Source organism: Vanellus vanellus, assembly GCF_965231255.1.
Source record: "Vanellus vanellus genome assembly, chromosome: 1".
In the NCBI taxonomy this organism is placed as follows: Eukaryota; Metazoa; Chordata; class Aves; order Charadriiformes; family Charadriidae; genus Vanellus; species Vanellus vanellus.
The window spans coordinates 146,719,556-146,741,476 of NC_138905.1; the positions used below are offsets into that span (position 1 = coordinate 146,719,556).

General features: G+C 40.6%; 1 protein-coding gene across 1 annotated transcript in view; it reads left to right on the forward strand.

Annotated features, from left to right (window-relative positions):
• SLC9A7 (solute carrier family 9 member A7) overlaps nt 1–11,414 on the forward strand; it is a 74,917-nt gene extending 63,503 nt beyond the window's left edge. The window contains exons 16-17 of the mRNA XM_082498478.1: nt 2,909–3,014; nt 8,851–11,414. Of these exons, the coding sequence (XP_082354604.1) occupies nt 2,909–3,014; nt 8,851–9,099 (355 nt within the window). The 3' untranslated portion in view covers nt 9,100–11,414. The remainder of the gene's footprint in view (nt 1–2,908; nt 3,015–8,850) is intronic.
• The last annotated feature ends 10,507 nt before the right edge of the window (nt 11,415–21,921 follow it).

Below are 21,921 nucleotides of genomic sequence, written 5' to 3' on the forward strand. Positions count from 1 at the left end.
TTTCCTTTATCTAATGCGTGGTATGTCACACTTGCTGAAGGACAGAAATCAGTCAGTTCTAGGAGCTGAAGTTCCTTCCTAAACAATAAGACAGCCGACTATTTCAGATCCTCTGGCTTTTTCCACTAATCTGTTATCTTCATTGATGCTCATAGCACAAACTAGTGTTGTAGTTCATTGTACATGTCTGTGCCCCAACCCGTTGCTCCAAAGAGCCATCTGCTTTTGTGATGAAGCCCCCTTTGAAAACCCGTTGCTAAGGTGGGAAGTTTTGGAACTAAAAATCTACATGTGATCCAGCTTATTCCTTTCAGTATATCTAGAACTTCCTGTGGGTGTTAAAGCAGAGAGTGTCCTTGTGTGTGTATATAGTACTGTACAAACTTTCTGAAGCTATTATACTATTTAAGAAGCCTTGTTTAAGCTTTTGAGCAGTTTTTGTGTAGCTGTCCTGTCTTTCAAGCTTGTGGGGTTTTTTTTTTAGTCTACTTAGGATATTGTTAATCAGTATATCATACAGGTGCCCCTCCTTAACAGCTTACACTCACTTAGTGGAAAATGGCAAAGATAATCTTGTGGCCATGGCAAGTCACTTATAGCCAGAAATTCAAAGAAATTTCAGTTCTGGATTCCTAGTAATTTCTGGGGCAGTTAAATATACATAAATACCTGTGACAGGGCCTTAATCTTGTTAAAGCTTGCATCTGAGAAGTGAGTCTTTTCACTGGGGTCTTAGCCACTGATTGATTAGAGATTGCTGGCCTGGTTGGAACACAGTAGTTTCCTTCCATGCCTTGTGCATCAAAATTTCCCACCTAGGGAAACCCAGGGGTAGCGTTGAAAGCATTCAGATCCTTATAGCACCTGCCTATTCAGGATAAAATCTGTTTGTTTGATGCTTTCAGATGCAGTAGTATTGGGCCTAAGCGCAGATGGGAGTGTATGTGCTAGTTTAAATATTCATAAATGTTAGTAATTTCAAGTTAACCCTTTGGATGGTAGTGGCTGGTGTCAAAGTGTATTGAGGTCAATTGTTGTTATTTAAAAAAAAAAAAAAACTTCTGTGTTAAGCACGGAAGGATCTGGCTGTGTCTGACTGCTTCTTTTTTGTCTTTTTAAGAAAGAAGCAGAGCTATCCTCTTCCCCTGCCTTTACAAAAGGGATGTGCCCGATTGGAAAAAAAGGAGTAGCTGGCAATGCTGACTTCCCCTTGGCTGATGCTAGCACTAGTGTGGTCCCCAGCAGCTGCAGCAAGGGCAAGGAGAGAGCTAGGTGAAAATTACAGCTTAATTAACTGTTTCACAGAAATGTAAAGGATGCCGATAGTGGCTTTGCTTTTTTCGGTGCTGACTAGCAATCCTTAGGGAAGGTTTCTTGAAGTTTGTGCCAAGGAAACTGATACCCAGAGGCAGAATTGTCTTGTATCTTAGAGGTAAAATTCTGTTCTTCCTGTTGCAAGGAGGTGTTCAGATAAACATTGGCTGGGTGGGCTTAGATTGCACAGGCAATGATCTTTAGAAATGTCACCTCTATACCCATGTCAATGTCAAAATATTTTTTGCTGGTGTATCCACTTGGTTTGTGGGTAGAAAGGCAGATTGTTTCAGAATTCACTCTTTGCAAGGAAGCTTAACTTGGAAAAGACACAAGTAGGATGCAGTTGGCAGTGTGCTCCAAAGCTGGCTATTGCCTGCAGAGCTCTGTGTGGATGGATAATCGGGAACTTCATTCCTGTGGAATGCAGAGTTCATTTAATGTCATGGGCTGTTCTCTGGGTTCACCCACAATTGTTAAACATGAAGAAAACTGCAACTTTGCAGTACCAGATGTCCTTTACTGGGTTTATTTTATTATGACTGAGTCACTGTGTGCATGTCTGCCACGGGGCAACATAGAGGGTGGTAGGTTAGTGCAAGGGGGAACAGTTTATGTCTTTCCAGGACTGGGTGTAGCCACACTGTTACTGGGGGAGGGAAGGAGGAAATGTAACTACGCAGTGGCATAATCACACCATTATGTGCTCAAGTAAACATGCTATGTGGGGCTCTGCTAAAGGGGAGGGATACATCTCTGCTAAAACAGCCCCTCTTGTTAACTCCCTCTTTGCCCCAAGCACCTGATCTATTGAGAGCAATAGGGAAACTACGTTATATTTCACAAGTGGACTAGGTTCTCTCTGTGCATAGAGGCTTTAGAAAGTAACTAGAATACCTGCAATATATACTTGTATATAATCAGACTGACTTAAAAAAAAAAAAACACAACCAAACAACCACAACCAAAACAAACTGAAAAACCAACAAACAAACAAAACAAAAAAACCCTACACCTTCTGGTCCCGATTTCAGACAATGTTTGGAAGTCTTAGCACTTTCCTCCTGAGCTCTGTTCTTGTGCCAGTCAAGATCAGCATGCTGCTCTGTAGCAGGGACACCTTTTTTGACTCCTGAGCATCTTCTCAGGCATATCATCAGTCTGGAGTACTAGTGTGAACAATTATGGATTTACCTGGAGGCAGACCTATGAGGAGAGGTATGAAGACACCTTCCTTTCCCACCCCTGTGCCCATCAATGTAATCTAGGTAGCGTTGCCTGGGCACATGCTTTCCTTCCACGCTGCGTTATGTGGTTCTTGGCATAAAGTTTTCCCTTTGCCTTTCTGAGGCTCTGTGTGGTATGTATATGTGCACTGCAGAGGTGTAAAGGAACTCCTCTCAAAAGGATCAAGTGAAACTTGGAGGGAGATGTTTTTCATTTGTTTACTAATGCAGATTTTTTCCAATAGATGTTTTATATACAATTATTGAGCAGCACATAGATCAAAGGCAGAACCACATTTATATACAATTGTCTTTTTATTTTCAGTAGTGGTTTTTGAGCACTGATGTGTTTTCCTTAACTTCTTAAGTTATTTAAAGCCAATTCTCACTCACAGCGGCCCTCCGTTAACCACAACTCTACCCAGCTGGTGTGGCCTGATAGCCCGCTGTCTGACAAGTCCCCAGGTTTATGATGTAAGTAGAATGACTCAATACTTCTATGTTTTGTTTTTTATTTAACTTCAGCAAACCAGGATTTTTTCTTTTTAGGCAAAAAGTTGGTATGATGTACATACTGTAAGAAAGAGCTGGTTTGTCCTGGGCAGAAAAGATTTAAGATACTCTGCCCCGAGGCAGCAGCTTCTGTTAGAAGAAATCAGACATGATCTTATTTTTCAAATACTACATTAAAAAAATAACATCTGAGGATATTGGAAAATTAAAGGCCTAGTCAATAAACCAGTTCAGTGAATTGCTTCAAAATATTCAATCCCTTCCCAAGATGTTTGGACAAGATTCTTTTCCTGTTATTGCTAAGGCTGTGTTGAGGTTTCCTTCAGAGAAGGCACTGACACATTTACCCACGCCAGAAAGAAATCTGGTAGAGCTTCCCTTCATTGTTTCCACTGTGAAATTTGAGATCACATTTCAGAAACTGTTAATCAGTTACTTATCTCAGTCTAGCAGGTCGCTATACTGTCTTTACAGCCATGTCTTGCAATAATTAATGCTTCAGTCTCCTATTACTCTTGCATGATCCTGATACATGTCATTCCTATCTGTACAGCGCTTCTGAAATCTACAACTTTACGAACTGCTTGTAAATAAAACCATAGTACTGTATGGGATCACTCAAATTTACGGGTTCTCTGAAATGGTAACATCTCTGCTACGTTCAAGTACTCTCAGACCAGATTTCTATTGATCTTTCCTAGAAAGTTACAAATCCTGCTTGCAACTTTGAAATACCTCCCTGCGTTTCTTTCTGGTATAATTAGCATCTTACTTTTACCTGATAGTAAAATTTCAAAGAAATTGGAAATATCTACTGTGTATTTGGAGCTATTAGTAATGCAAGAAATTGGCCTTGTTCCAATCTTTACAATGCCACTGGAGATCTTAAAACAGATCTAGGCTGGAAAGCATCCACCAGACCAATTAGCCTACTTGTGTGTTGCCCATATGTCTATCTAGGTATGATCTTATAAGATTAGTTACCCAGTAACTGAGAATCTAACCAGAATGAACATGCAAGCTTTGACTTACATTTTTTTCTAACAGTTGGGCTCTTTTTTTTTTTTCTCTTTACTCCCGATTCTTAGCTACTACCTCATGTAGGAGCTTATAAGTGGAAGCTTATTCTTTAATTGGATTGGTTCTGTGACACACACACACTCTTTCCCTCTTGGGATGTTAACTTCATTAAAAATGCTTATACGGCTGCATACTTTGTTAAGATGTATAATGTGGAACTTTCACATTGTATTGTCTCTTCTTGTTCCTATTTTGGTGCATTGCTATGTTAAGTTAGGAAAGAATATAGTTTTAAGATTTTATTTCTGGTTTCTTTTCAAGATTTCCAAACTTTGCGGTTGCTTTATTGCTTTTCATTTCTTTGTGTGACTGGCTTTGCTACAGCACTTGACTATATAACTTTACTACTGGCTAAAAAGCTGTGGAATCTTTTTGCTTCCCTATTAAGTTCAGGTGAAGCAACTGAGACCCATGTCTTTGGGGGGACAGAAACTGCTTGGAGTAGTTGTGCTTTTGTGAGGTATTTGCAGGACTAGTGCATCTGAGAGAATTAAAGACTGAAGACTTTGAATTAAACAGGCAAAAACGTCTGTAAATAGACAACAGAATGTAACATAGCTGGAAAATGTGTTTCAAAAAGTAATAGTAAATCCTAAATCTCATTCAGGTGCATGTCTGAGCAGTTCTAACATCTATAGAGAGAGAAAAAAGAGAAAAAAGCATACAAGTATGTGGCTATACTAACTGTACATTTGTGTATTGTTTTCAGCTTTTGTAGTTTGTTTTTTTTTTTTTTTTTCCCCTCTGGCTTTATTACAACCTTATTTAGAATTCATTTTCACTTCCGTGAGTGGGTGTACATATTTTTAATTAGATGCCAAAGGGGGGGGTTAAAATTTGAAAGTCAAATAATCTTATTACATAGTCCACCTACAACCTATTCCTACATATGAGATCATGTCCTCTAAGCTTGAATTTACATGGCATACGTGTAAGGTTCCAAATCAGAGTGCAGGGGTGAGGTACAGTAGACTTTTTCCAGAGCTGTTGTTACTATTCCTTGCTGATGTTCTCCCACTGCTATAAGACTGTTCCACTAGGTTTACTATTAAGTGTTTCCCACCCAAACAGAATCCAAGTTGGAATGTAAAAGCATGAAAGGTTGCTGTCAGTAATGTTTAAAATTATTATTTTTCAAAAATTCACTGTTTTTTTTTTCTCTGTTGGTGTTATCTTCAGTGCATGACCATTTGGCAGGGTTTCCAATTTATCCCGGACTAATGTAGGTCACATCTTTTCTTTGCTTTTGACATGTCCTTTGAAACTTCAAGTAATTTTCTGTTTCATCAACCATTTATCCCATTTGGAAGAAGCATCTGTGTTATCACCTGCTCTTCTTGATGAAGTGCTCCTGGGGATTTTTTTTTTTTCTTGTTTGTTCAGGGATGCATTTTGTGTCCTACACACTCTCCCACCCATTTTTTTTTTTTTAAAGTTTAGTTCTTGCATCATACAGTGTGACAGTTGGTATGAAAGTAGAGGGTATTGAATTACTTTTCTAAATATGCAAACCCAGTAAAGAAACTTCATTTGCAGTCTGTATAAGTCTTGGAGGAGGTAACTCCCAAAATTGGTAAGAAAACTGTTCAGCCGTGACTCCCCCTTCCCCTTTCTTTGTAGTTCTAGCTTCATAGCAAAAATTGTGTAGTTTCCTTGATGAATTTTAACTTAGCTGAGAAATAGAGAAACTCTAATGAGAATTAAGTTGTAATATATTTTGCATGCATACTACTTGATGTTTTTGGTTTGGACCCACGAGATAAGTAACTTCTGATGCAAGTTTGTCACCCATGATGCCTGTGCTTTATTCAGCACCCGCAGCGTACGTGGTGACTACCAAGGCTTTCTATGTGCAGTGTACTTTGCGTATGCTTCTTTTTGCACTGCCTTAGGAGGCAGTAAAGACTGGCTTTGTCAGCAGTAACTCTAAATAAGCTTTAGCCGTTTTAACATCTCCAGCAGGCATTCTTAGGAGCATGAGCAGACTTTACCACAAATGGGACAGAATGCTGTGAGGTGCCTCAAGGTTATGGTCAGCACGTCAAAGCAAAATTCAGTCTTTTGTAGAATTTTGGTTGTAGGTACTTAGCCATGTTAGTTTGTAAGTTTTAAATACTGAAGTTCAGACCTATGTTTTTTGAGTGAATTGAAGCTATTCCTACAGAACTGTAGGGGATTGCAGAGGCCAGTTTAGGGTTATTCTTGGAAGAATTTCAAGTCTCTGGGGATCTACTTGGATACATTTCCTGTCTTTCTTGAAAGAATTGTTCATGCTGCGTGAAACACAGTAGGTTTATTCACCCACCCTTCTTGCTTGCAAACATCGCGAATCTGTGTACTACATGGGATTGTTCATGGATGTTCTCTGGGGAAATATATGAAATTGCATGCTGCTTACAGTGCTATTCAGAAGTGAAATAAATAAGTGGAATTTGCCTCATACAAGGCAATGTTTGTTCACTGTGTTGGGAGAAAGCTCAGTGTTTTCTCTGGAACTGATAAAGTTTACATGCATGTAAGTATAGCTTGCAACAAACCAGCGAAGGCTGAGTTAGGACTTGCCATACAGTATAAAGCCTGTGGCCCTCTCCTTTCAGTATAGTGCTTCCAAGAGCTTGTCTGCCTTTTGGGGAAGCTCGAGTGTAGTGTGTGTGTTCTTACCAGTTTCTTATCTGATGGGTGGCTGTGAGGATTTGCTGTTAAATAGCATTGTGGAGATGCTTTGGGGGCTTGCTGCAGCTTTTTTGCACGTGGCCCTGGTATCACAGTACCTCCTGATGTGCTGTTAGCCCTGCCTTCCACTCCTGGGTGCTTCTCCAAGAGAAAACACCATGAAAGGCAACTTGCGATAGACCTTCTCGGCTCCTTCGACTTCTTAAAACATAACCGGTCAACAGTAACAAACTGCCTGCTTCTTACTTGTTTCTCTGCTTTTCATCTTTATTTGGATGTCTCCTCTTCAAAAACAGAATATGTAGGGATATCAGATTTTCTTAAACAGCTGATTATTTTGAGTACATTTTTTAATTGTCTTGTCCCTCAGACTTTCACTTTTTGCAATAGAAAGCTTGTAAAGGCTGTTTCTGCCTACTATAGATGAACCCTTTAATTTCAGCCCTTTTTCTTTTAAAGATAGTGACAGTAGTTCAGTGTTTTCTTTGCAATCAAAGAAAGCAAGTGTCCTAAACTGTATTTGCTCTTTGAGAACAGTGATCTCTACCACACCAACCCTGTCTGTAATAAGCGATGATAAATTTGGATGCCACGAAGGTTCTGAGAAAACAACATTCATTCTACATACGGTTTGTCTTGCACCCGACACTGAACTGCACCACTTCTTTTGTTGGTTTTGGTAAACTCCTGACACCTCCTCAATCTTCATCAGTTAAATGTTCTGTATCATCTAGAGGCTTCTGCTGCTCTATTTTGGCTGATTATCATCCTGAAATAACGACAGGAAGCTTTCCCAGGAAGTTTTATTTAGCCAGGCACTGCATTTTTCATCATGGACAGGTTCATCAGCATTTTCAATCTGAAGTGCCCTGAACTCCTGTTCTGCAATACAGGTAGGTCTTTCTGGTCAAGCTGACCACAGGGATCCTATCTCATGTAGCCTGTGCCCTCCTTCCTTTGCTGAAGTGGACGAAAATTACGTATTTTGAGAATGTAGCCTGATTGGTGTCTAGCCTACGGAGAACAGCAATACACGCGCTTAGATTGCCACTCTTGCTGAGCAGTATGGAGCTGTTCATGTGGGCAAATAATTGCTCTCAGTTGCAAGAAAGCAAGCTTATATTATTGATTTGAATTTTCTTCAAATATGAGGAAGCCCCATCTTCTGACCAATTCAGCTGTTTTGCCTTTTAACAAGAACAAGTCAAACAGGAGTGAAACACGGTACAATTGCTTGCTGTTGTATTATGTTGTGTAGAGAAATTAAGTGCTTTGTTACGCTTCAGCAATTCCTAGTCTCTGACCATATATTTCATCCCAGCTCTGCCAAAATAAATGCACAGGGTTTCATGAGACGCTCTCTTAAATGATTCTGAAAAGAAAACATATCAGAACCAGTTACAAAACTGTGAAGCAAGCACTTTCTTGTATCAGCCTTTTGTACTTTTATGACTCAGGAGTGTTCCTAAGAACTAGATCGAGTAATTCTCTGTTTAGTGCCAGGTAAGAGTAAGCAAATAGTTTAAAAGAATGCTTAGTTTTCAATCTATAAAAAAAATTGTTGAGGAAACCTTGAATATAAAGAATTTGGGCCTAATGAGTTCTTACCAGTTTGCATGAGTCTGCTAATTAGTCAAGTTAATTAGTCAACAGACACAACACTGTATCTAGAGTGACTTAATTGTGCTTGGCCTCCAGTCTTTTACCTATACTGCCTTTTAAATTGTCATGCCAAAACCAGTGTATACTGCTTATCTCTCCTGTACTTCTGGTAAACTTCCAGTGCTGTTAAATCCCTAGTTACCTGTTTCATAACCTAGTTCTTGGATTCAGCTCTCCCTCGTCTCTCCACAATAGCAGTAGTTATACAGGGAGCAGTAAGCTGATTTGCAAACACTGGGTTCAAGGTTATTTTTAACATTTCTTAAGGTGGAACTTTACTGCTTCTGTATTGACACATAGGTAAACTCTTCTGTTCAGTTACCTTCTTGGTAAAGACTAGATGTTGTGCATTGTACAAAGATTTTTTCTCCTTTTTTTCCAGAATCAAGAGCAGCTTAGAGAAGAGGATTCTGATTTTATTCTGAATGATGGTGACCTTACTGTGACATACGGTGATACAACAATAACTGCAAACGGTTCTTCTGGCCCCCATACAGCTACCACTAGCCTTGACGGCAGGAGAACAAAAAGTAGTTCAGAGGAAGCACTGGAACGTGATTTGGGAGCAGCAGATCATGAAGTTACAAGCCGGGGTACCCGGCTTGTATTTCCTCTGGAAGACAATGCATGATTACTGACTCATTAAATGTAACTCTTGCTCTGTGGATGGATCAAGGAAGACTGCAGGCCACTGTGTCACTTGAGGTGGGGATGTTTATTTAAGCAAGTTAACATGTGTAAGTGGTTTTACTAGGGTCTGAAGATGTCACCTATTTTTTACCCGCTGACAGCGGGGTTTTCTAGGTGTCTAAAAATAGACAAATGAGAAAACTGGTCATTCTCCTCTCTTCAACTGCATATTGAATCCAAGTATAACTAGCAAGCTGCAATTGTCTTGTTCAGCTGCAGCAGCTCTCTCTGAAGAGAGGTACGTGAAAACATTGTCATAGAACTGAGCTTGTCTTGGCTTAGCTTGGGAATGTGGAAGAAGAAATACAAACATGATAATTGTTATGAGATAAAAAAGGATGTGTGTGTTTATCTGAATGAGGAGAGACCCATTGTAAACTTCTCTTGTGAGGCTGAGGAAACTATAAAGCAAAATGGGACGGTATACATTAGGACCACAGGTGCACGAATGCAAAACTGTGGGGAATCTGTTACTGCAAGCTGTACTTAATGTATTTCAGGGAAAAAGGGAAAAGAAGATTTCTTCACTGGCCGTGTTTTTAAATAGGAAGGCAATGAGAGCTACTTGTCCCTTTAGCTTTGGGCAACTTGACTATTACTATTAGCCTAACTTACAGTGCCTCAAAAGAAAAACATCCAGCTTCCTGTGGTCTAAGGTGTACTGGACCTGACACAAGCCCGGAGCCAGGCGCTCTCGGGTAGAAGTCATGACGTAAAACTTTCTCTCCCTTAAGGTTCTTAAAATCATTTGAAGATAGTTGGAAATGTATCTTGGGCTGGGGAGAACAGCAGGTAAGAGGAGGAGGGGAAGAGAGAGAGAGAGAGGCAGTATTGAACTTGCGTGGAACCATGAGGTTTCATATTACTCAGAAGAATCCATGGACTCTGCTTACAGTTCTTGTGTGTGATAAACAGCGAACATCTAATTAAACGGACAAACAAATACTACTGGCTTTACCATTTGTGACTATCCTAAAAAAAGGTGTTTACTCTTGTTCTCTTTTGCAGAGTAGATGTGACACTTCACTGGGGCATTGCACAACAACATATAAGCTACAGAAGTGATGAACTGTAGTATCATCTTAAATGTGAAAAGGGAAAAATCTTTGCCTAGTATTTAGCCCGCTTACACGTAGGCTAGCTTTAACTTATCGCTAAATGCTTTTTAATTTCCTTAGGAGGAGGTATCATTGTCTTTGCCAATAGCTGAAAAACTCACGCTTTGAAGAGCAGTTCAGCTATTTAAAGCATGCTGAAATGTGATTTCATTCTCATGTCTCACAAGGTTTATTTTTTTAAAGAGTTCTGTAGCCCCCTAATGTGTTGTAATACCAGTTTGTCTAAAGTGTGTTTTTCTTGCTGCCATTTCAGTTGTTCCTCTCATAAAATTGTGTGTGAGTAAAATACTTTGTTTTTCCCTAACTGTTAAACTTCATGGGCTAACCTCAGTACAAGAACTTACTGCTGCAGAGAAACATTGCAGTCATATTGTCCTGTCTGCTCTCTTTCAAATGTGTTTTCTAATGAGTCATCTACCTCCTTGTCTGTCCTTCCAAGGTAAATTTGTAAAGGGCATTGATCTGTCATGACTGTCTGACATTATTAAGAAAAGAAACATGAGGAAACCAGAAGGGTTTTTTTGTGGAAAAACTGGAAGAGCAATACAGTCTGAGCTCTGTTCTTAAATGGTGAAGAGTAACAAACCCTGATGAAGATCTCTGAGCAGAACAATTCCTTTTTAATTCTCCTCTGCTTTCAAGAAAGACAAAGCAAATAACAATGATCCATGCTATTTATACTGTTTACATGGCTTGTCTTTTTGGTTTGGTGGTTTTTTTGTTTGGTTGGGTTTTTTTTAAGTGCTCTGGCAGTGGAAAAAGTAATTTCCTCCTAAATTACAAAACCAATTGCATTCGTTTTGGACAAGTATTTGGGACCCATGCTGTCAATGCTGAGTGTGGACTTGAGACTTCTACAACAATTAGGAGTTAATAGCTGAGTCATATGAAACAAGTTTTGGGTTGATGAAGTGAAACTTACCCAAAATAAATGGACTTACTGCAATGAGGCAAATCTTTACATGCAGCTTGAAGCTGAAGCTTACCAAATCACTTTGGCTGAAAAACAGAGCCTTATGCAGAGAGAGATCTGTTCTCTGGAAGAAGGATCAGGTACATATTCTGGAACTAGAAATTCTGTTTCATTAGCTTCCTCAGGAAGACTGAATCTCTTGAAAGCATCAATAAACCATCCCTGTGCAGATGCTTCTCTGTCTGTGTCTTTAATTGCCATAGCAAAAATACACAATTGCATGAAGTCCACCATTAAGTCCGAAAGGTGGTTGTGAAAGAGCAGCCAAATTAAATGGATCATTGGTGAGAGGTGAGGAATATAAGGTCTAACGTCACATTCAAAAATTACTTAAACACTTATCCAACATGGTGAGGAGAGGACCATATACACAAGTTTAATTTTTATTCATATATTACAACAATGAGTTTTATTCCTTGATTTTTATCTATTTTTCATTTTAACTCTTCTTCCAAAATTGGACTGCACTGCCAACAAAACATAAACTAAAACATCTACCCTCCTCGTACTACTGAGACCGATCTTTGTACCAAATTCCTAAGGGACTCCTTTACTGAAAAAGGGGGGGGGGGGGGGGGAGGGGAACAAAAAAAAACACACAACACACCCTCCTTGTCCTGAAACACTGCATATTTCACCAACTCTCTAACAGATCCTTTTTTCTGGTGTATATCCTTTTGCAGTTTAATACTTTCAATTCCTTTACAGTAAGATCCTGAGCTGCCACAAACCTGACCAAACTGTACCAGCAGATGTGTATTTTCTTACAAACTTGGTGTGAGGTTTTGAATAGAAAACACAGATTAAGATTGTAATGAACAGCAATTGTACATACTAGTACCCTCTCCAGACTGAAAAAGAAAATCGGTAAGATTATGGTCTTCATTGAAAACAATTATTGTTATACTCTCATAGGATGTCACAGCTTATGTGGCTGCCCTGGTACTTGGGGCTGAGTAATTTCTTCTTGTAGTTTTTTCCTTGCTGCATCGTCAATTTACTGCTGAAAATCTTCACCTGAATTTGCCAAGGAATCTCCTAACTTCAGTCCCTGGAGAAAGGCAAAAAGAAGTCCCTAATCTTATTTCAGTGTTTCACAGAAGTGAACACTGACCGTAAGGCAAGACTCTTCTGCAGTTGCTCAAATTCCCATACAAACAAATCTTTCCAATTTACTTGCATTAAAGGCCACAGCAATCCACAAGCGGTACACAAACATCATGTTTAAACCGATTAAGAAGTTATCCCTCCTGCTGATTCTTCTTCACTGTTTGGGGGGGGGGGGGGGGGCGGAATTACATTTCAATTTACAGAATTTGGAAGAACACAAAAATATAATCTAGAAAAATGGCATTTTTGTGCTTTGCTTGCTAATTAATTCATGGTGTGTAAGAAATTACTGTGTTTCAAGTCACCTGTAAAACACTGCACATGTTTTGTGCAAAAGAGCAAATTCTCTGAATTTCCATGGGATTACAGGCAGTTTATCAGTTAAAGTTGAGTAGCTATGAGCAGATCCTGTGACTGTTAAGAGCAGCACCGGAGTGACCTCACTACAAACATGGGCATGTGCTTTTTGTGAGAGGTGCTGCTTCCATTGGCTTCACAGTAGCTCTCATAGTCTCATCTCAAGTTATCAGAAAAAAGGAATGCTATGACAAGTGTATTTATGCTGTACGTTACATGTCTGCTATGCAGAGGAAGGGAACAGTGTAAGTTACCTTTTCAGATAAAGACTGACCAAGAGTAAAGTATCGCATACTTGGTGCTTGACCAAGTCTGGCCCTATTCCAAGGATGCAAGTGGTTTTGGCCTATGAAAGGACCAAAACTTTTTTTTTTTTTTTTTTTTTTATCACTGATGGAATTGCTTTTGGGGAATGTACTGCAGAAATTTTAACTGAAGGGGGGGAAAAAAAAAAAAACCACTAAGTTTTTTTGGCTTAACTTCCGAAGAGCTGATGTGAAACAAGTACATAGCAAAGGTTAAAATGATGATGTCTACTACTAATATAACTACTACGTTTTAGTCCTAGTGGGAGGGGAAGACCTCACAGTAGGAAGTCTAGCAACCTTAACAGATAGCATTGTGCAGCTTATAATAACTAGGAGGCCAGATCCTGTGATTTTAATCTCTATAATAATCAGGGAGGTGGTGGAGTCTCTGTCTCTGGAGACATTCAAAACCCACCTGGACGTGTTCCTGTGCAACCTGCTCTAAGGTGTCCCTGCTCTGGCAGGGGGGTTGGACTAGATGATCTCGAGAGGTCCCTCCCAACCCTATGATTCTATGATGTGAGGCAATTTATAGACTGGGGTGGAAAGCCCGGTCCTTCTTGTGTAAGTTCAATTTAACTTGAATTGCAGTCTGTCTTCAGACAGTATTGGTCAGAGGAGCTTCTTTGAGTCTAATTCTGAACAGTAAACCCCTGGAAACTAATATGCTTCACATGCTTTTCAAAGAAAGGTCCAGTGTTTCTTTTAACTCTGTTTGAAGTAGCTCAGAGGAATAACACGCTTGACCTCAGCCTTGGCAGACGTAGTCTCTGTTTCTGCACAAGTGTGGGAATGGAATTTGAGTAACCAGAAGCCTCAACTTCGTGTGCTTTTTTTTAAGATGAGGGTGAGGGGAGGACCTTTTTGGGGGAGAAACCAGAGAATTTACAGATACATCAGCAGGGAGTGTTCTTCTCCAAAATACTTGTGACCCACTGAGACTTCAAAGCAAGGGAGGATAAACCATGACCAGGAGGCACAGACCATCCAGCAGGAAAGTTGTCTGGATGTAGTCAGTTTGGGGTATGTACTATCTCAGTCATGACCACAGTCACAGAAAGTAGGACAGAGCTGCTAAGTAGCTTGAACACATTCCTGAGAGAAAAACACGTAGAATAAAAATGTCAATGTCCCCATATTGAAAACTGCTCTTTGTAAGAAGCATTCCATGCAAACCTTCTTTGCAATGCAGGAGGAGGGTCTTCCTTCCCAAGTTTGGGGAGTGGAGTTTAATACTGCTCAGTGAGAAACCACAGATACTTTTTGGCCTGGGAATTTTGGGAGTGCCCTTCCGAAAAATAACTTCAGTCGAAATAAGCCTGCAAAGTGAAAGAGAAGGAAAGTGTGGAGGAAATCGTGAATTACCAAGCCAGGAAATGGCTTAAACAGGCAGCTTTACTGTGGGAACAGCACTGTAAACAATTGCTACTCTTAATCTTGCGGTCCTAAATGCTGAAAAGTTATTGGACTTCTGCATACCTTATCCTAAAACAAGAGCAATGGGATAATGCAAAAGTAACTAAACTACCCCCGTCCTAGTTGATCACAAAATCAAAGGCTTTCAAAGACAAGCAAGTAACTTTGAACATTTTTTTAAAAATTAATCTCACATCATTACTATGTTTTCTTGAATATAAAAAGCCTTTAAGAATTTTGGAGGTAGTTCTAGGGTAACAGTCTGATAAATATGGAGGTACCTTACAACACGCGCATACATACAAACAGGCTGTAAATGTTTGGCCGTTCATATTTGAATCTGTGTTGCAGACTCAAATGAAATTCCATATCTTAATTTGATAGCTGCAATTTACACAAGCTTTTGGTATGGAAAGTAAATGGTTGTGATAAAGTACTAATACTGGTTCAGATTTTCGGGTAATAAAAAGATCTATCTGGTCTGGATGCTTTATCCAACGCACCTTTATCCTATGCCGCTTTCTTGATCATAATCTGTTTTCCACCACCCTACGTGGACTTGCAGACCTCCAAAGTGCCAGTGGGTTTGAAGCTTTATCTAGGGATGGAAACTTAACTGGGAGAGGCAGCTCATAATAATTTATACTGGAATGAAGGACTTTATTGGTTGCCTGCACTGTCTACATCAGGGAACTTGGTGGTGTAGAAAAGCGTCAGCAAAGAGGGAGAGAAGCCCCGGCTTTTTGAATACCCAGTTATGCTGGTGTGGATAAAGCCAGTGCCCCTCCCAGGTTCACATACAGTAGTACAGACCCAGAAAGGATTTATATTGGTGCATGCAAAGGAGCAGCGGGTTTTGTCCTAGGGAAATTAGAAACATTTGGGTTAGTTCTAGCTTTTTGCTAACATAAGGTTTTTTCATTTGATTTGCTGATGCCCCTAGCGTCCTGCATTTTTTTAACACTTTGGAGCTTGAAAGCATCCCGTATAAACACGTTTGATATATATTTTAAAAAGGGAGGGGGGCAGAATAATCAGACTTCATTTTTGTGCCTGAGCACAGTGTCAAACCTACATTGCTAGTTTATGCAAATATGGTTAATTAGATAGTAATGATTTGAAATACTGCACTAAAAGGTCACTTCTCTACTTTCATGTGGAAAAAAAAAACAGATTTGCATTCCCTCAGAGAAAGTGAATGCTTAACTTAAAAGGGTTTTGCTGCAACGCTAAAATACTTAACTTTAGGCTATGAGAAATAGATTGGATTTATTTTTTAACTAGTGAAGTCTCTTAAGTTGTTATTGCAGAGTCAGGGAGAAGTAGGTCGTGTGGTTCCATGTTATAACATATTCGTGAATTTTATTTCCAGGTTTCAGTTTAATCAAGGAGGTTATCATCCACTGTCTGATTCTGAATTTCAGTCCTGAATTGCCTGGCTGAATGCCTTGATGTTGACGCAGATTAATACCAGAAAGCAAAACACCAGAAGGTCCTCTTCTGGATCCTGACAGCCGATTAGTAATAGTCATTGTGAAATGACTGGTTCCAGCACACAGGGTCACTTGAGGTAAGTTTGTCTGATTTTAGTTTGGGATATTGGAAGTAAAGAAAGGGCTGTGACCCATAGCTGGTTTCGGTGGAGCAGGGAGAATGTAAACCATATAAGAATGTCTCAAATTTGCTTCCTTACTTTAAGAGAGACAGGCTGCTGTGCCTTTCCTTTGCGGTTAGAGGGTGCGCGCTACAGGTTTTCTGTGTATTAGTTCTGATCTGTTTGTAAAGCACAAAATGAGAAGCAGCATTTTACCTGATTTCCATCAGTCTACCATTCTCAGAACTCATACCCTCGTGTCATTTCAGATACGGACACATCAGCAAGGTTGCAGGAGGTGTCTCAAGGTTGTTTCAAACATAAAAACGCACTAGGTATCCAAAGCATGCCATGCTGTCCTAAGACTGCCACGGTAGATGGTCTGTTCAAAACTTTTGGTAACTTCTGTTCCCTCGTTATGAAAGCACCTAAAGCCTATGTGGTGTGACAGGTTCAAGCTGGGAGTGGGCCACGATGTCTGTTACGTCCTGTCCTTCCTAGAGATAGTGTTTGTCGCGCGTGCAAGAAATTAGGTGCTACTGCACCAAACATCTTTAGAAACGCTGAAGTAATTACTTTAAGCAGAGGATCAGTAGAACTGGAAATACTGTTATATCCCCTGATGCATCCTCTTCATAGTGTCGATGGCTACAGCAACAACTGTCTTTCCTATACTTGCAGTTCAAACTGTGAGGATCTAAGAAGGACAACAACTGTCTGCAGTGTCAGGGCTTGGCTTTTTGGTCTTAAGCAATAAGCGCAACGATGGCGTGCAGGTGCTCTCAGCCCTAGTTTGGGAGCTCAGTATCCTAATGAGGTTAAATGGCAAGGGATTATCGTTTAACTGCAACAGTGGGTGGGGAAGAGAGAAAAAGCAAAATATTGTGAAAGCTCTCCGTGTTGTGGGAATAGTAGTAGTGGAGGAGGGGGAATAGAAGCACGTGCTGGGCTTTCTGCCACCGACTGATTTGTGTACATACTTAGCTAAACATTCAATAGGGTGGACAAGATACTGCAGTAATTTCAGCTTTGAGCGTGTTGGTTAAGGCTTCATCCACGCGTTGCTTTCTCAAGAGAAAAAATGCTTGTGCTGCTTGGAGCTCTGGCTCTGGCAACAAGTTTCAGGTTAGGTATAAAGACGGTGTTACTGTTCCAGGTCAGCAAAGTACTTCGTCTTTCCATTTCTTCTTAGTACTTTCTTACTTCACGTAGACCTTGGAGTCACTGGGAAGTAGGAGGCACACAGTGTTAGCTTTTGTGGAGTTTGTTGTTTCATGTGGAGTTACACCATTAGCTGCACTAGAACAAATAATCATGTTTGCCATCTGTAGTCAAGTCAGAAATAGGTCATCTCTTCTTATTTGATTAATAGTAGTGCAAAACTTACTGTGGGTTGACGTATGCATAAAAACTCCATATTTCAGCTCAGAAGTGAAAAAGGCAAAACTAGCAACTCAGCCTTCTTCTCACAGTACAGAATTGATTTGGGGTTCCCTTCCTTAAGATGTAATTAATGATTCCCACCTGGGAGCATCCAACAGTTGTTCCGATACCCTTTTATTTTAGGAAAGGCTGCAAGCTACGACTAAAAGTAAACAATATTATATGGAGAAATAAAATACAGATTTATGTCAATATGGCAATGATAGTGAGGAGTTATAACTTCTAAATCTGTTCTTAGAAAGAGTGAGTGATCACACAGACGAAGGAGGTCTGGATGGTATACTTCATTTTATGAAATGATATTTGGAAAGTCCTTTCACAAGAAGTCTTAGCTTATGCTGTCTTAGTCACTGTAAGAAAAGGAATCTATCAGGATTAATAACTGACCATTTATTCTTGGGTTCTGTTTCTTATCTTTTCACCGGTTTTCACAACAGAGGGAAGTTGCTAGCAATGTCATCCAGAGGTTTGTGCTGCTGGATCTGGAGAAGGGAGTGAGTAGGAAAGTGAAAAGTGTGGGGGACATTCAGTTACTCAGGATAACGGAACCCAAGGTTGATGGGAAAATGTGGGGTAGCACTTAGTGAAAAGCACCTCCAGCTACACAAGTGCAACGGCCTATAAAATAACTGTTTCTTTGCAATAAAGAGCTTGGCATGATTCTGGTTAGTGTTCAGAAGACAGCAGGAACAATTAAAAAGACAAACAATGTTGGGAACTGAAGTCAAAATCACAAACCTTCTGTAACCAGAAGTACAGTGCGATTTTCACGTGATGAGTAAACACCTGTGTTGTTTCAGTTGGGTAGAAGAGACGGCAAAGGAAAATCTGATACAGTTTTGTAAAATTAGAAACATTGGCAAAGGCGAGCAGGGAATGGTGCTTCACCCATTACTAAAACAAATGAGAGGGTACCGGCTGACACGAAGCGGCAAATCAAAACCAGAGGCAATGTTGTTACCCTGAACAAACAATGGCACTTGCTGTTCGAAAGCATATCAACAGGTTCAAAAGTCAGCCTTGCTGGCCAGACCAGTTGCACCGATAGCCGTCCAACACAATCCAAACCTGGCCTCTGCCTTAGGCACTCCCCGAGCAGCTGAGGAGTTGGGGGAGGACTAAGGACACCTTCTGTTCCATTGGTTTCCCTAAGCGTGGCCTGCTGGCCTCAGTTGGGTACCGCTGCAGTGAGGTGTTTGGTTTTTTTTTCTCTTACACACACACACGGATGCTCAGAGTGAGCTAGTCTGAGTTTTTCAATAGGAGATGAATGCTGGAAACAGACACCTTGTGTTAACCCCTCTGCTGTACCTGTACGGACCCCGCGCTGGGGAGTTGAGCGTTTGGAGCAGAAGCTGCTTGTTAGTATCGTCCAAAGCAGCGATGCGCGGGTGGCTTTGAGAGCTGAAGCCTACGCAGAATGGTGATTCCAGTGTCAGACACTAGTGGACAATCTTATTTCTCTTGCATTATCTTATCACGCATTTTACAGCTAAAGCACTCTAGTTGCATACAAATTGATGGGTTTGTTGCTGTAGTGACTGGTTAGCACTGGGATTATTTTTCAGCTTAATGAAAAGTCACACCTCAGGATAAATATTTACTTCCCACCTTGCACTTTTTCCATAAGAACACGGAAGAAATGGGCACTTCTTGGTAGCTTATGAAATTGCTGGCGAGGCTTCTGCTCACGGCGTGACCTTCTCTGAGCAGGGACGGTCTTCCTCTTCCCAGTGATGCAGTCGGAGGGCTTTGCTGTACTTTGTATGCAGTGAGTCACTTCTTTATTTTTTGACGGCAGTATGATCCACAGAGTCAGCAAATCTGAGCATGAACTATTACAGTTCCAGTCAAAGGAGATGAAACCCATCTCACGCTATCCTCGTTGTCTCATTTCCTTACAAGCAGCTGGAAGCAGTGTCTCCAGTCGTTAAGAGTCGCAGCATTTTGACTGTACTTGTTGTCCATTCTGGTCAACAGTGAGGTTTTAAAGAGATTGGAACTTGGTTTAGGAAGAAGTAGTTCTTGATCCTTTCCAGATGGAAAGTTTGGCTGAAGTGCACAGATCTCTACATTTGGGAATGTGACTCCACTCGCTCACTATGGTACCGTCTGTGCACAGCGTGTGCTTGCTGACGAGGCAGAGCAGGTACCTCCGTCCACTTTCAGTGAGAGCAAACTGCCCCCTGCGCTGAAGTTCATCCTGTGGTTGAGAAGGGAAGCTCTGCGGTCAGTCTGCAAGTGAGAAGCACATCGGGTTTTACAGTAATAAGTGGGTTTTAGCATCTATGGGAAGACAGGAAAGCTTGTAATCGCGTAAGTTGTGATGTTCAGAACTGTTATCTAATGAGAAAGCGAGAGTTCTTCACCATTACCAAGTGCTATCTTGGAAAACTGAGATCTAAGAAAATTACAGCTATTTCCTGCCCACAGCTACAGAGCCCTTTGTTCGGGAGGCCCAAGAATTGACGCTGTTAAAGCTACTTGTTTTCAACTTATTTTTTTTTTTTCAATCCAAATAAATCATTCTTCTTTTGCTTTTGCAATATGTTTTCCTCAAATATGTGGGAGCTTCCTTCTAAAAATAAGCTTTTTAAGGGTACTCGGTAAATTTTCAGTTTGCTAACATCAGCTGAATATTTGAACTGGATCAACCAAGGAAGGAGGGGAAATGATGAGAGGACATGGTGATCAGAATTAAAGCGCGCTTGAAGAGCTACAGGTGTTCAGCACACTGTGTCTTTCCCCCAGCCATTCTGTGTATTCTTAAATATAATCAATAAAGGATGTTTAAGTGTTTATCGATGTAACATAGCTCCTCTTCCAAGATTAACACACCTATGGTATGACTGAGTTCAATATTCTCAAAGCCACTGAATTTTGTTTTTCCGTTTACCTCCTATTTTCCCTAACCAAGCGTGGATTCACAAAGTAAAAATTATTCCTGCTAAACTAATCCACACTCCAAGACAAAATGATTTCTGGAAAGCATTTGAAGTAACATAAGCCATGTGTGTTTTTGAAGTTAGGAACTGTTTTCTTTTCCTTTTTTTTTTTTTTTAAGAAGAAAAAAAAGTGACAGCTTACATTCAGTTTTGTGTAGTGTAATGCTTGAAAATATGACTTTTTCTAAATACGCTACATGTTCTGAGCTATCTGATCAACGAAATAAAATTATCACATTCAACTCTATTAAAAATCTTAAACAAAAGCAAGTCTGCTCTCTTATTATGGGACAAGAAATAGTATTTAAATACTAAATGATTACATACAATCTGAAAAAGGGAAGCATAACCTGAGGTAAGAATAGAGCTATCTTGAAAACATCCTTTATTCTAGAAAGGCTGAGTAATTAAACACAAGCCCCAGCTGTAGACAGAAACTTGGGTTATGGTGTGACATTTTCAACACCAACCGCAGCATTGAAAAGTGCCTGTCTTTCTCTAGAAACTCCAACCTCATCTTTCCGGCAGTGCTTTAAGTCTTTGTACTAAAAAGAGGAGAGAGCGCTCTTCTTCATGCTGAGTCACAGCCCACCACTCACTGTGCGCTAGTCAGCCGGTACAGAAAATCGCGTCTGCCCTAATTATAGCGGTGAGTTTGTCTTGTGTGGCGACGCTTGGATTTAAAACAGCGAACGGGAGTTGCGCTTGCTGGGAGGCAGAGCTTTCCTGGTGCGCTCCGCTCTGCCGGAGGCAGCCTCCTCCCGGGCACCGGACCGGCTGCTGCGGGGATGGATGCGGCGACGGAGCTCCAGCCGCCTGCTCCCACCTGGGTCCCTCCCTACCCACACCTTGAGAAACACAGCGCCGGCTGGGTTATCCAATAAGTGGGATTTTCGGCCAACAGTAGGAATTTGGGGTTAGACCCCAGAGAAGCAGCGGCGTTGAGCAGTTTAAGGCGGGGAAAGGGAAGGGAGCCCAGGGGTGCATAGGTGCGGTTTTGTCTGATGCACCGTGGGAGAAAGTCTTCTCAGGCACAAGTAATGCCCACCTTGGTAAAACCCTACAGTAAAATTAAAAAGGACAAAACATGATTGACCCCGGCAATTGGTATTTAGAAAGGGAGGAGAAGGGAATACCATCAAACGTAAACAAAACTACCCTCAGGTTACTAGAAGCTATCAATAGCTGTGTGCTTCAACAAAGATGCCATAGCTGTGTGGGGCAGCGGCAGCAGTAAGGGGAAAAAAAAATGCTTCTAAAAAGGGAGGTGGTCCATCCTGGGCCTTTATCCAAGAAAATTTGCAAAGATGGATATGCATTTTTTTTCTTGTAAAAGTTCACACTTTATTTGGACAGTAATACTATGCATGTATGAAAGCACTTGGTTACAACAATCAACCTAATCTTACCTTTTGGCGGTTATTCCAAAACCTGACTGTACAAAGGATGTAAACTTTGCTCTGTATTAATCGCACTTATGCTATTGCAGGTATTCTGTA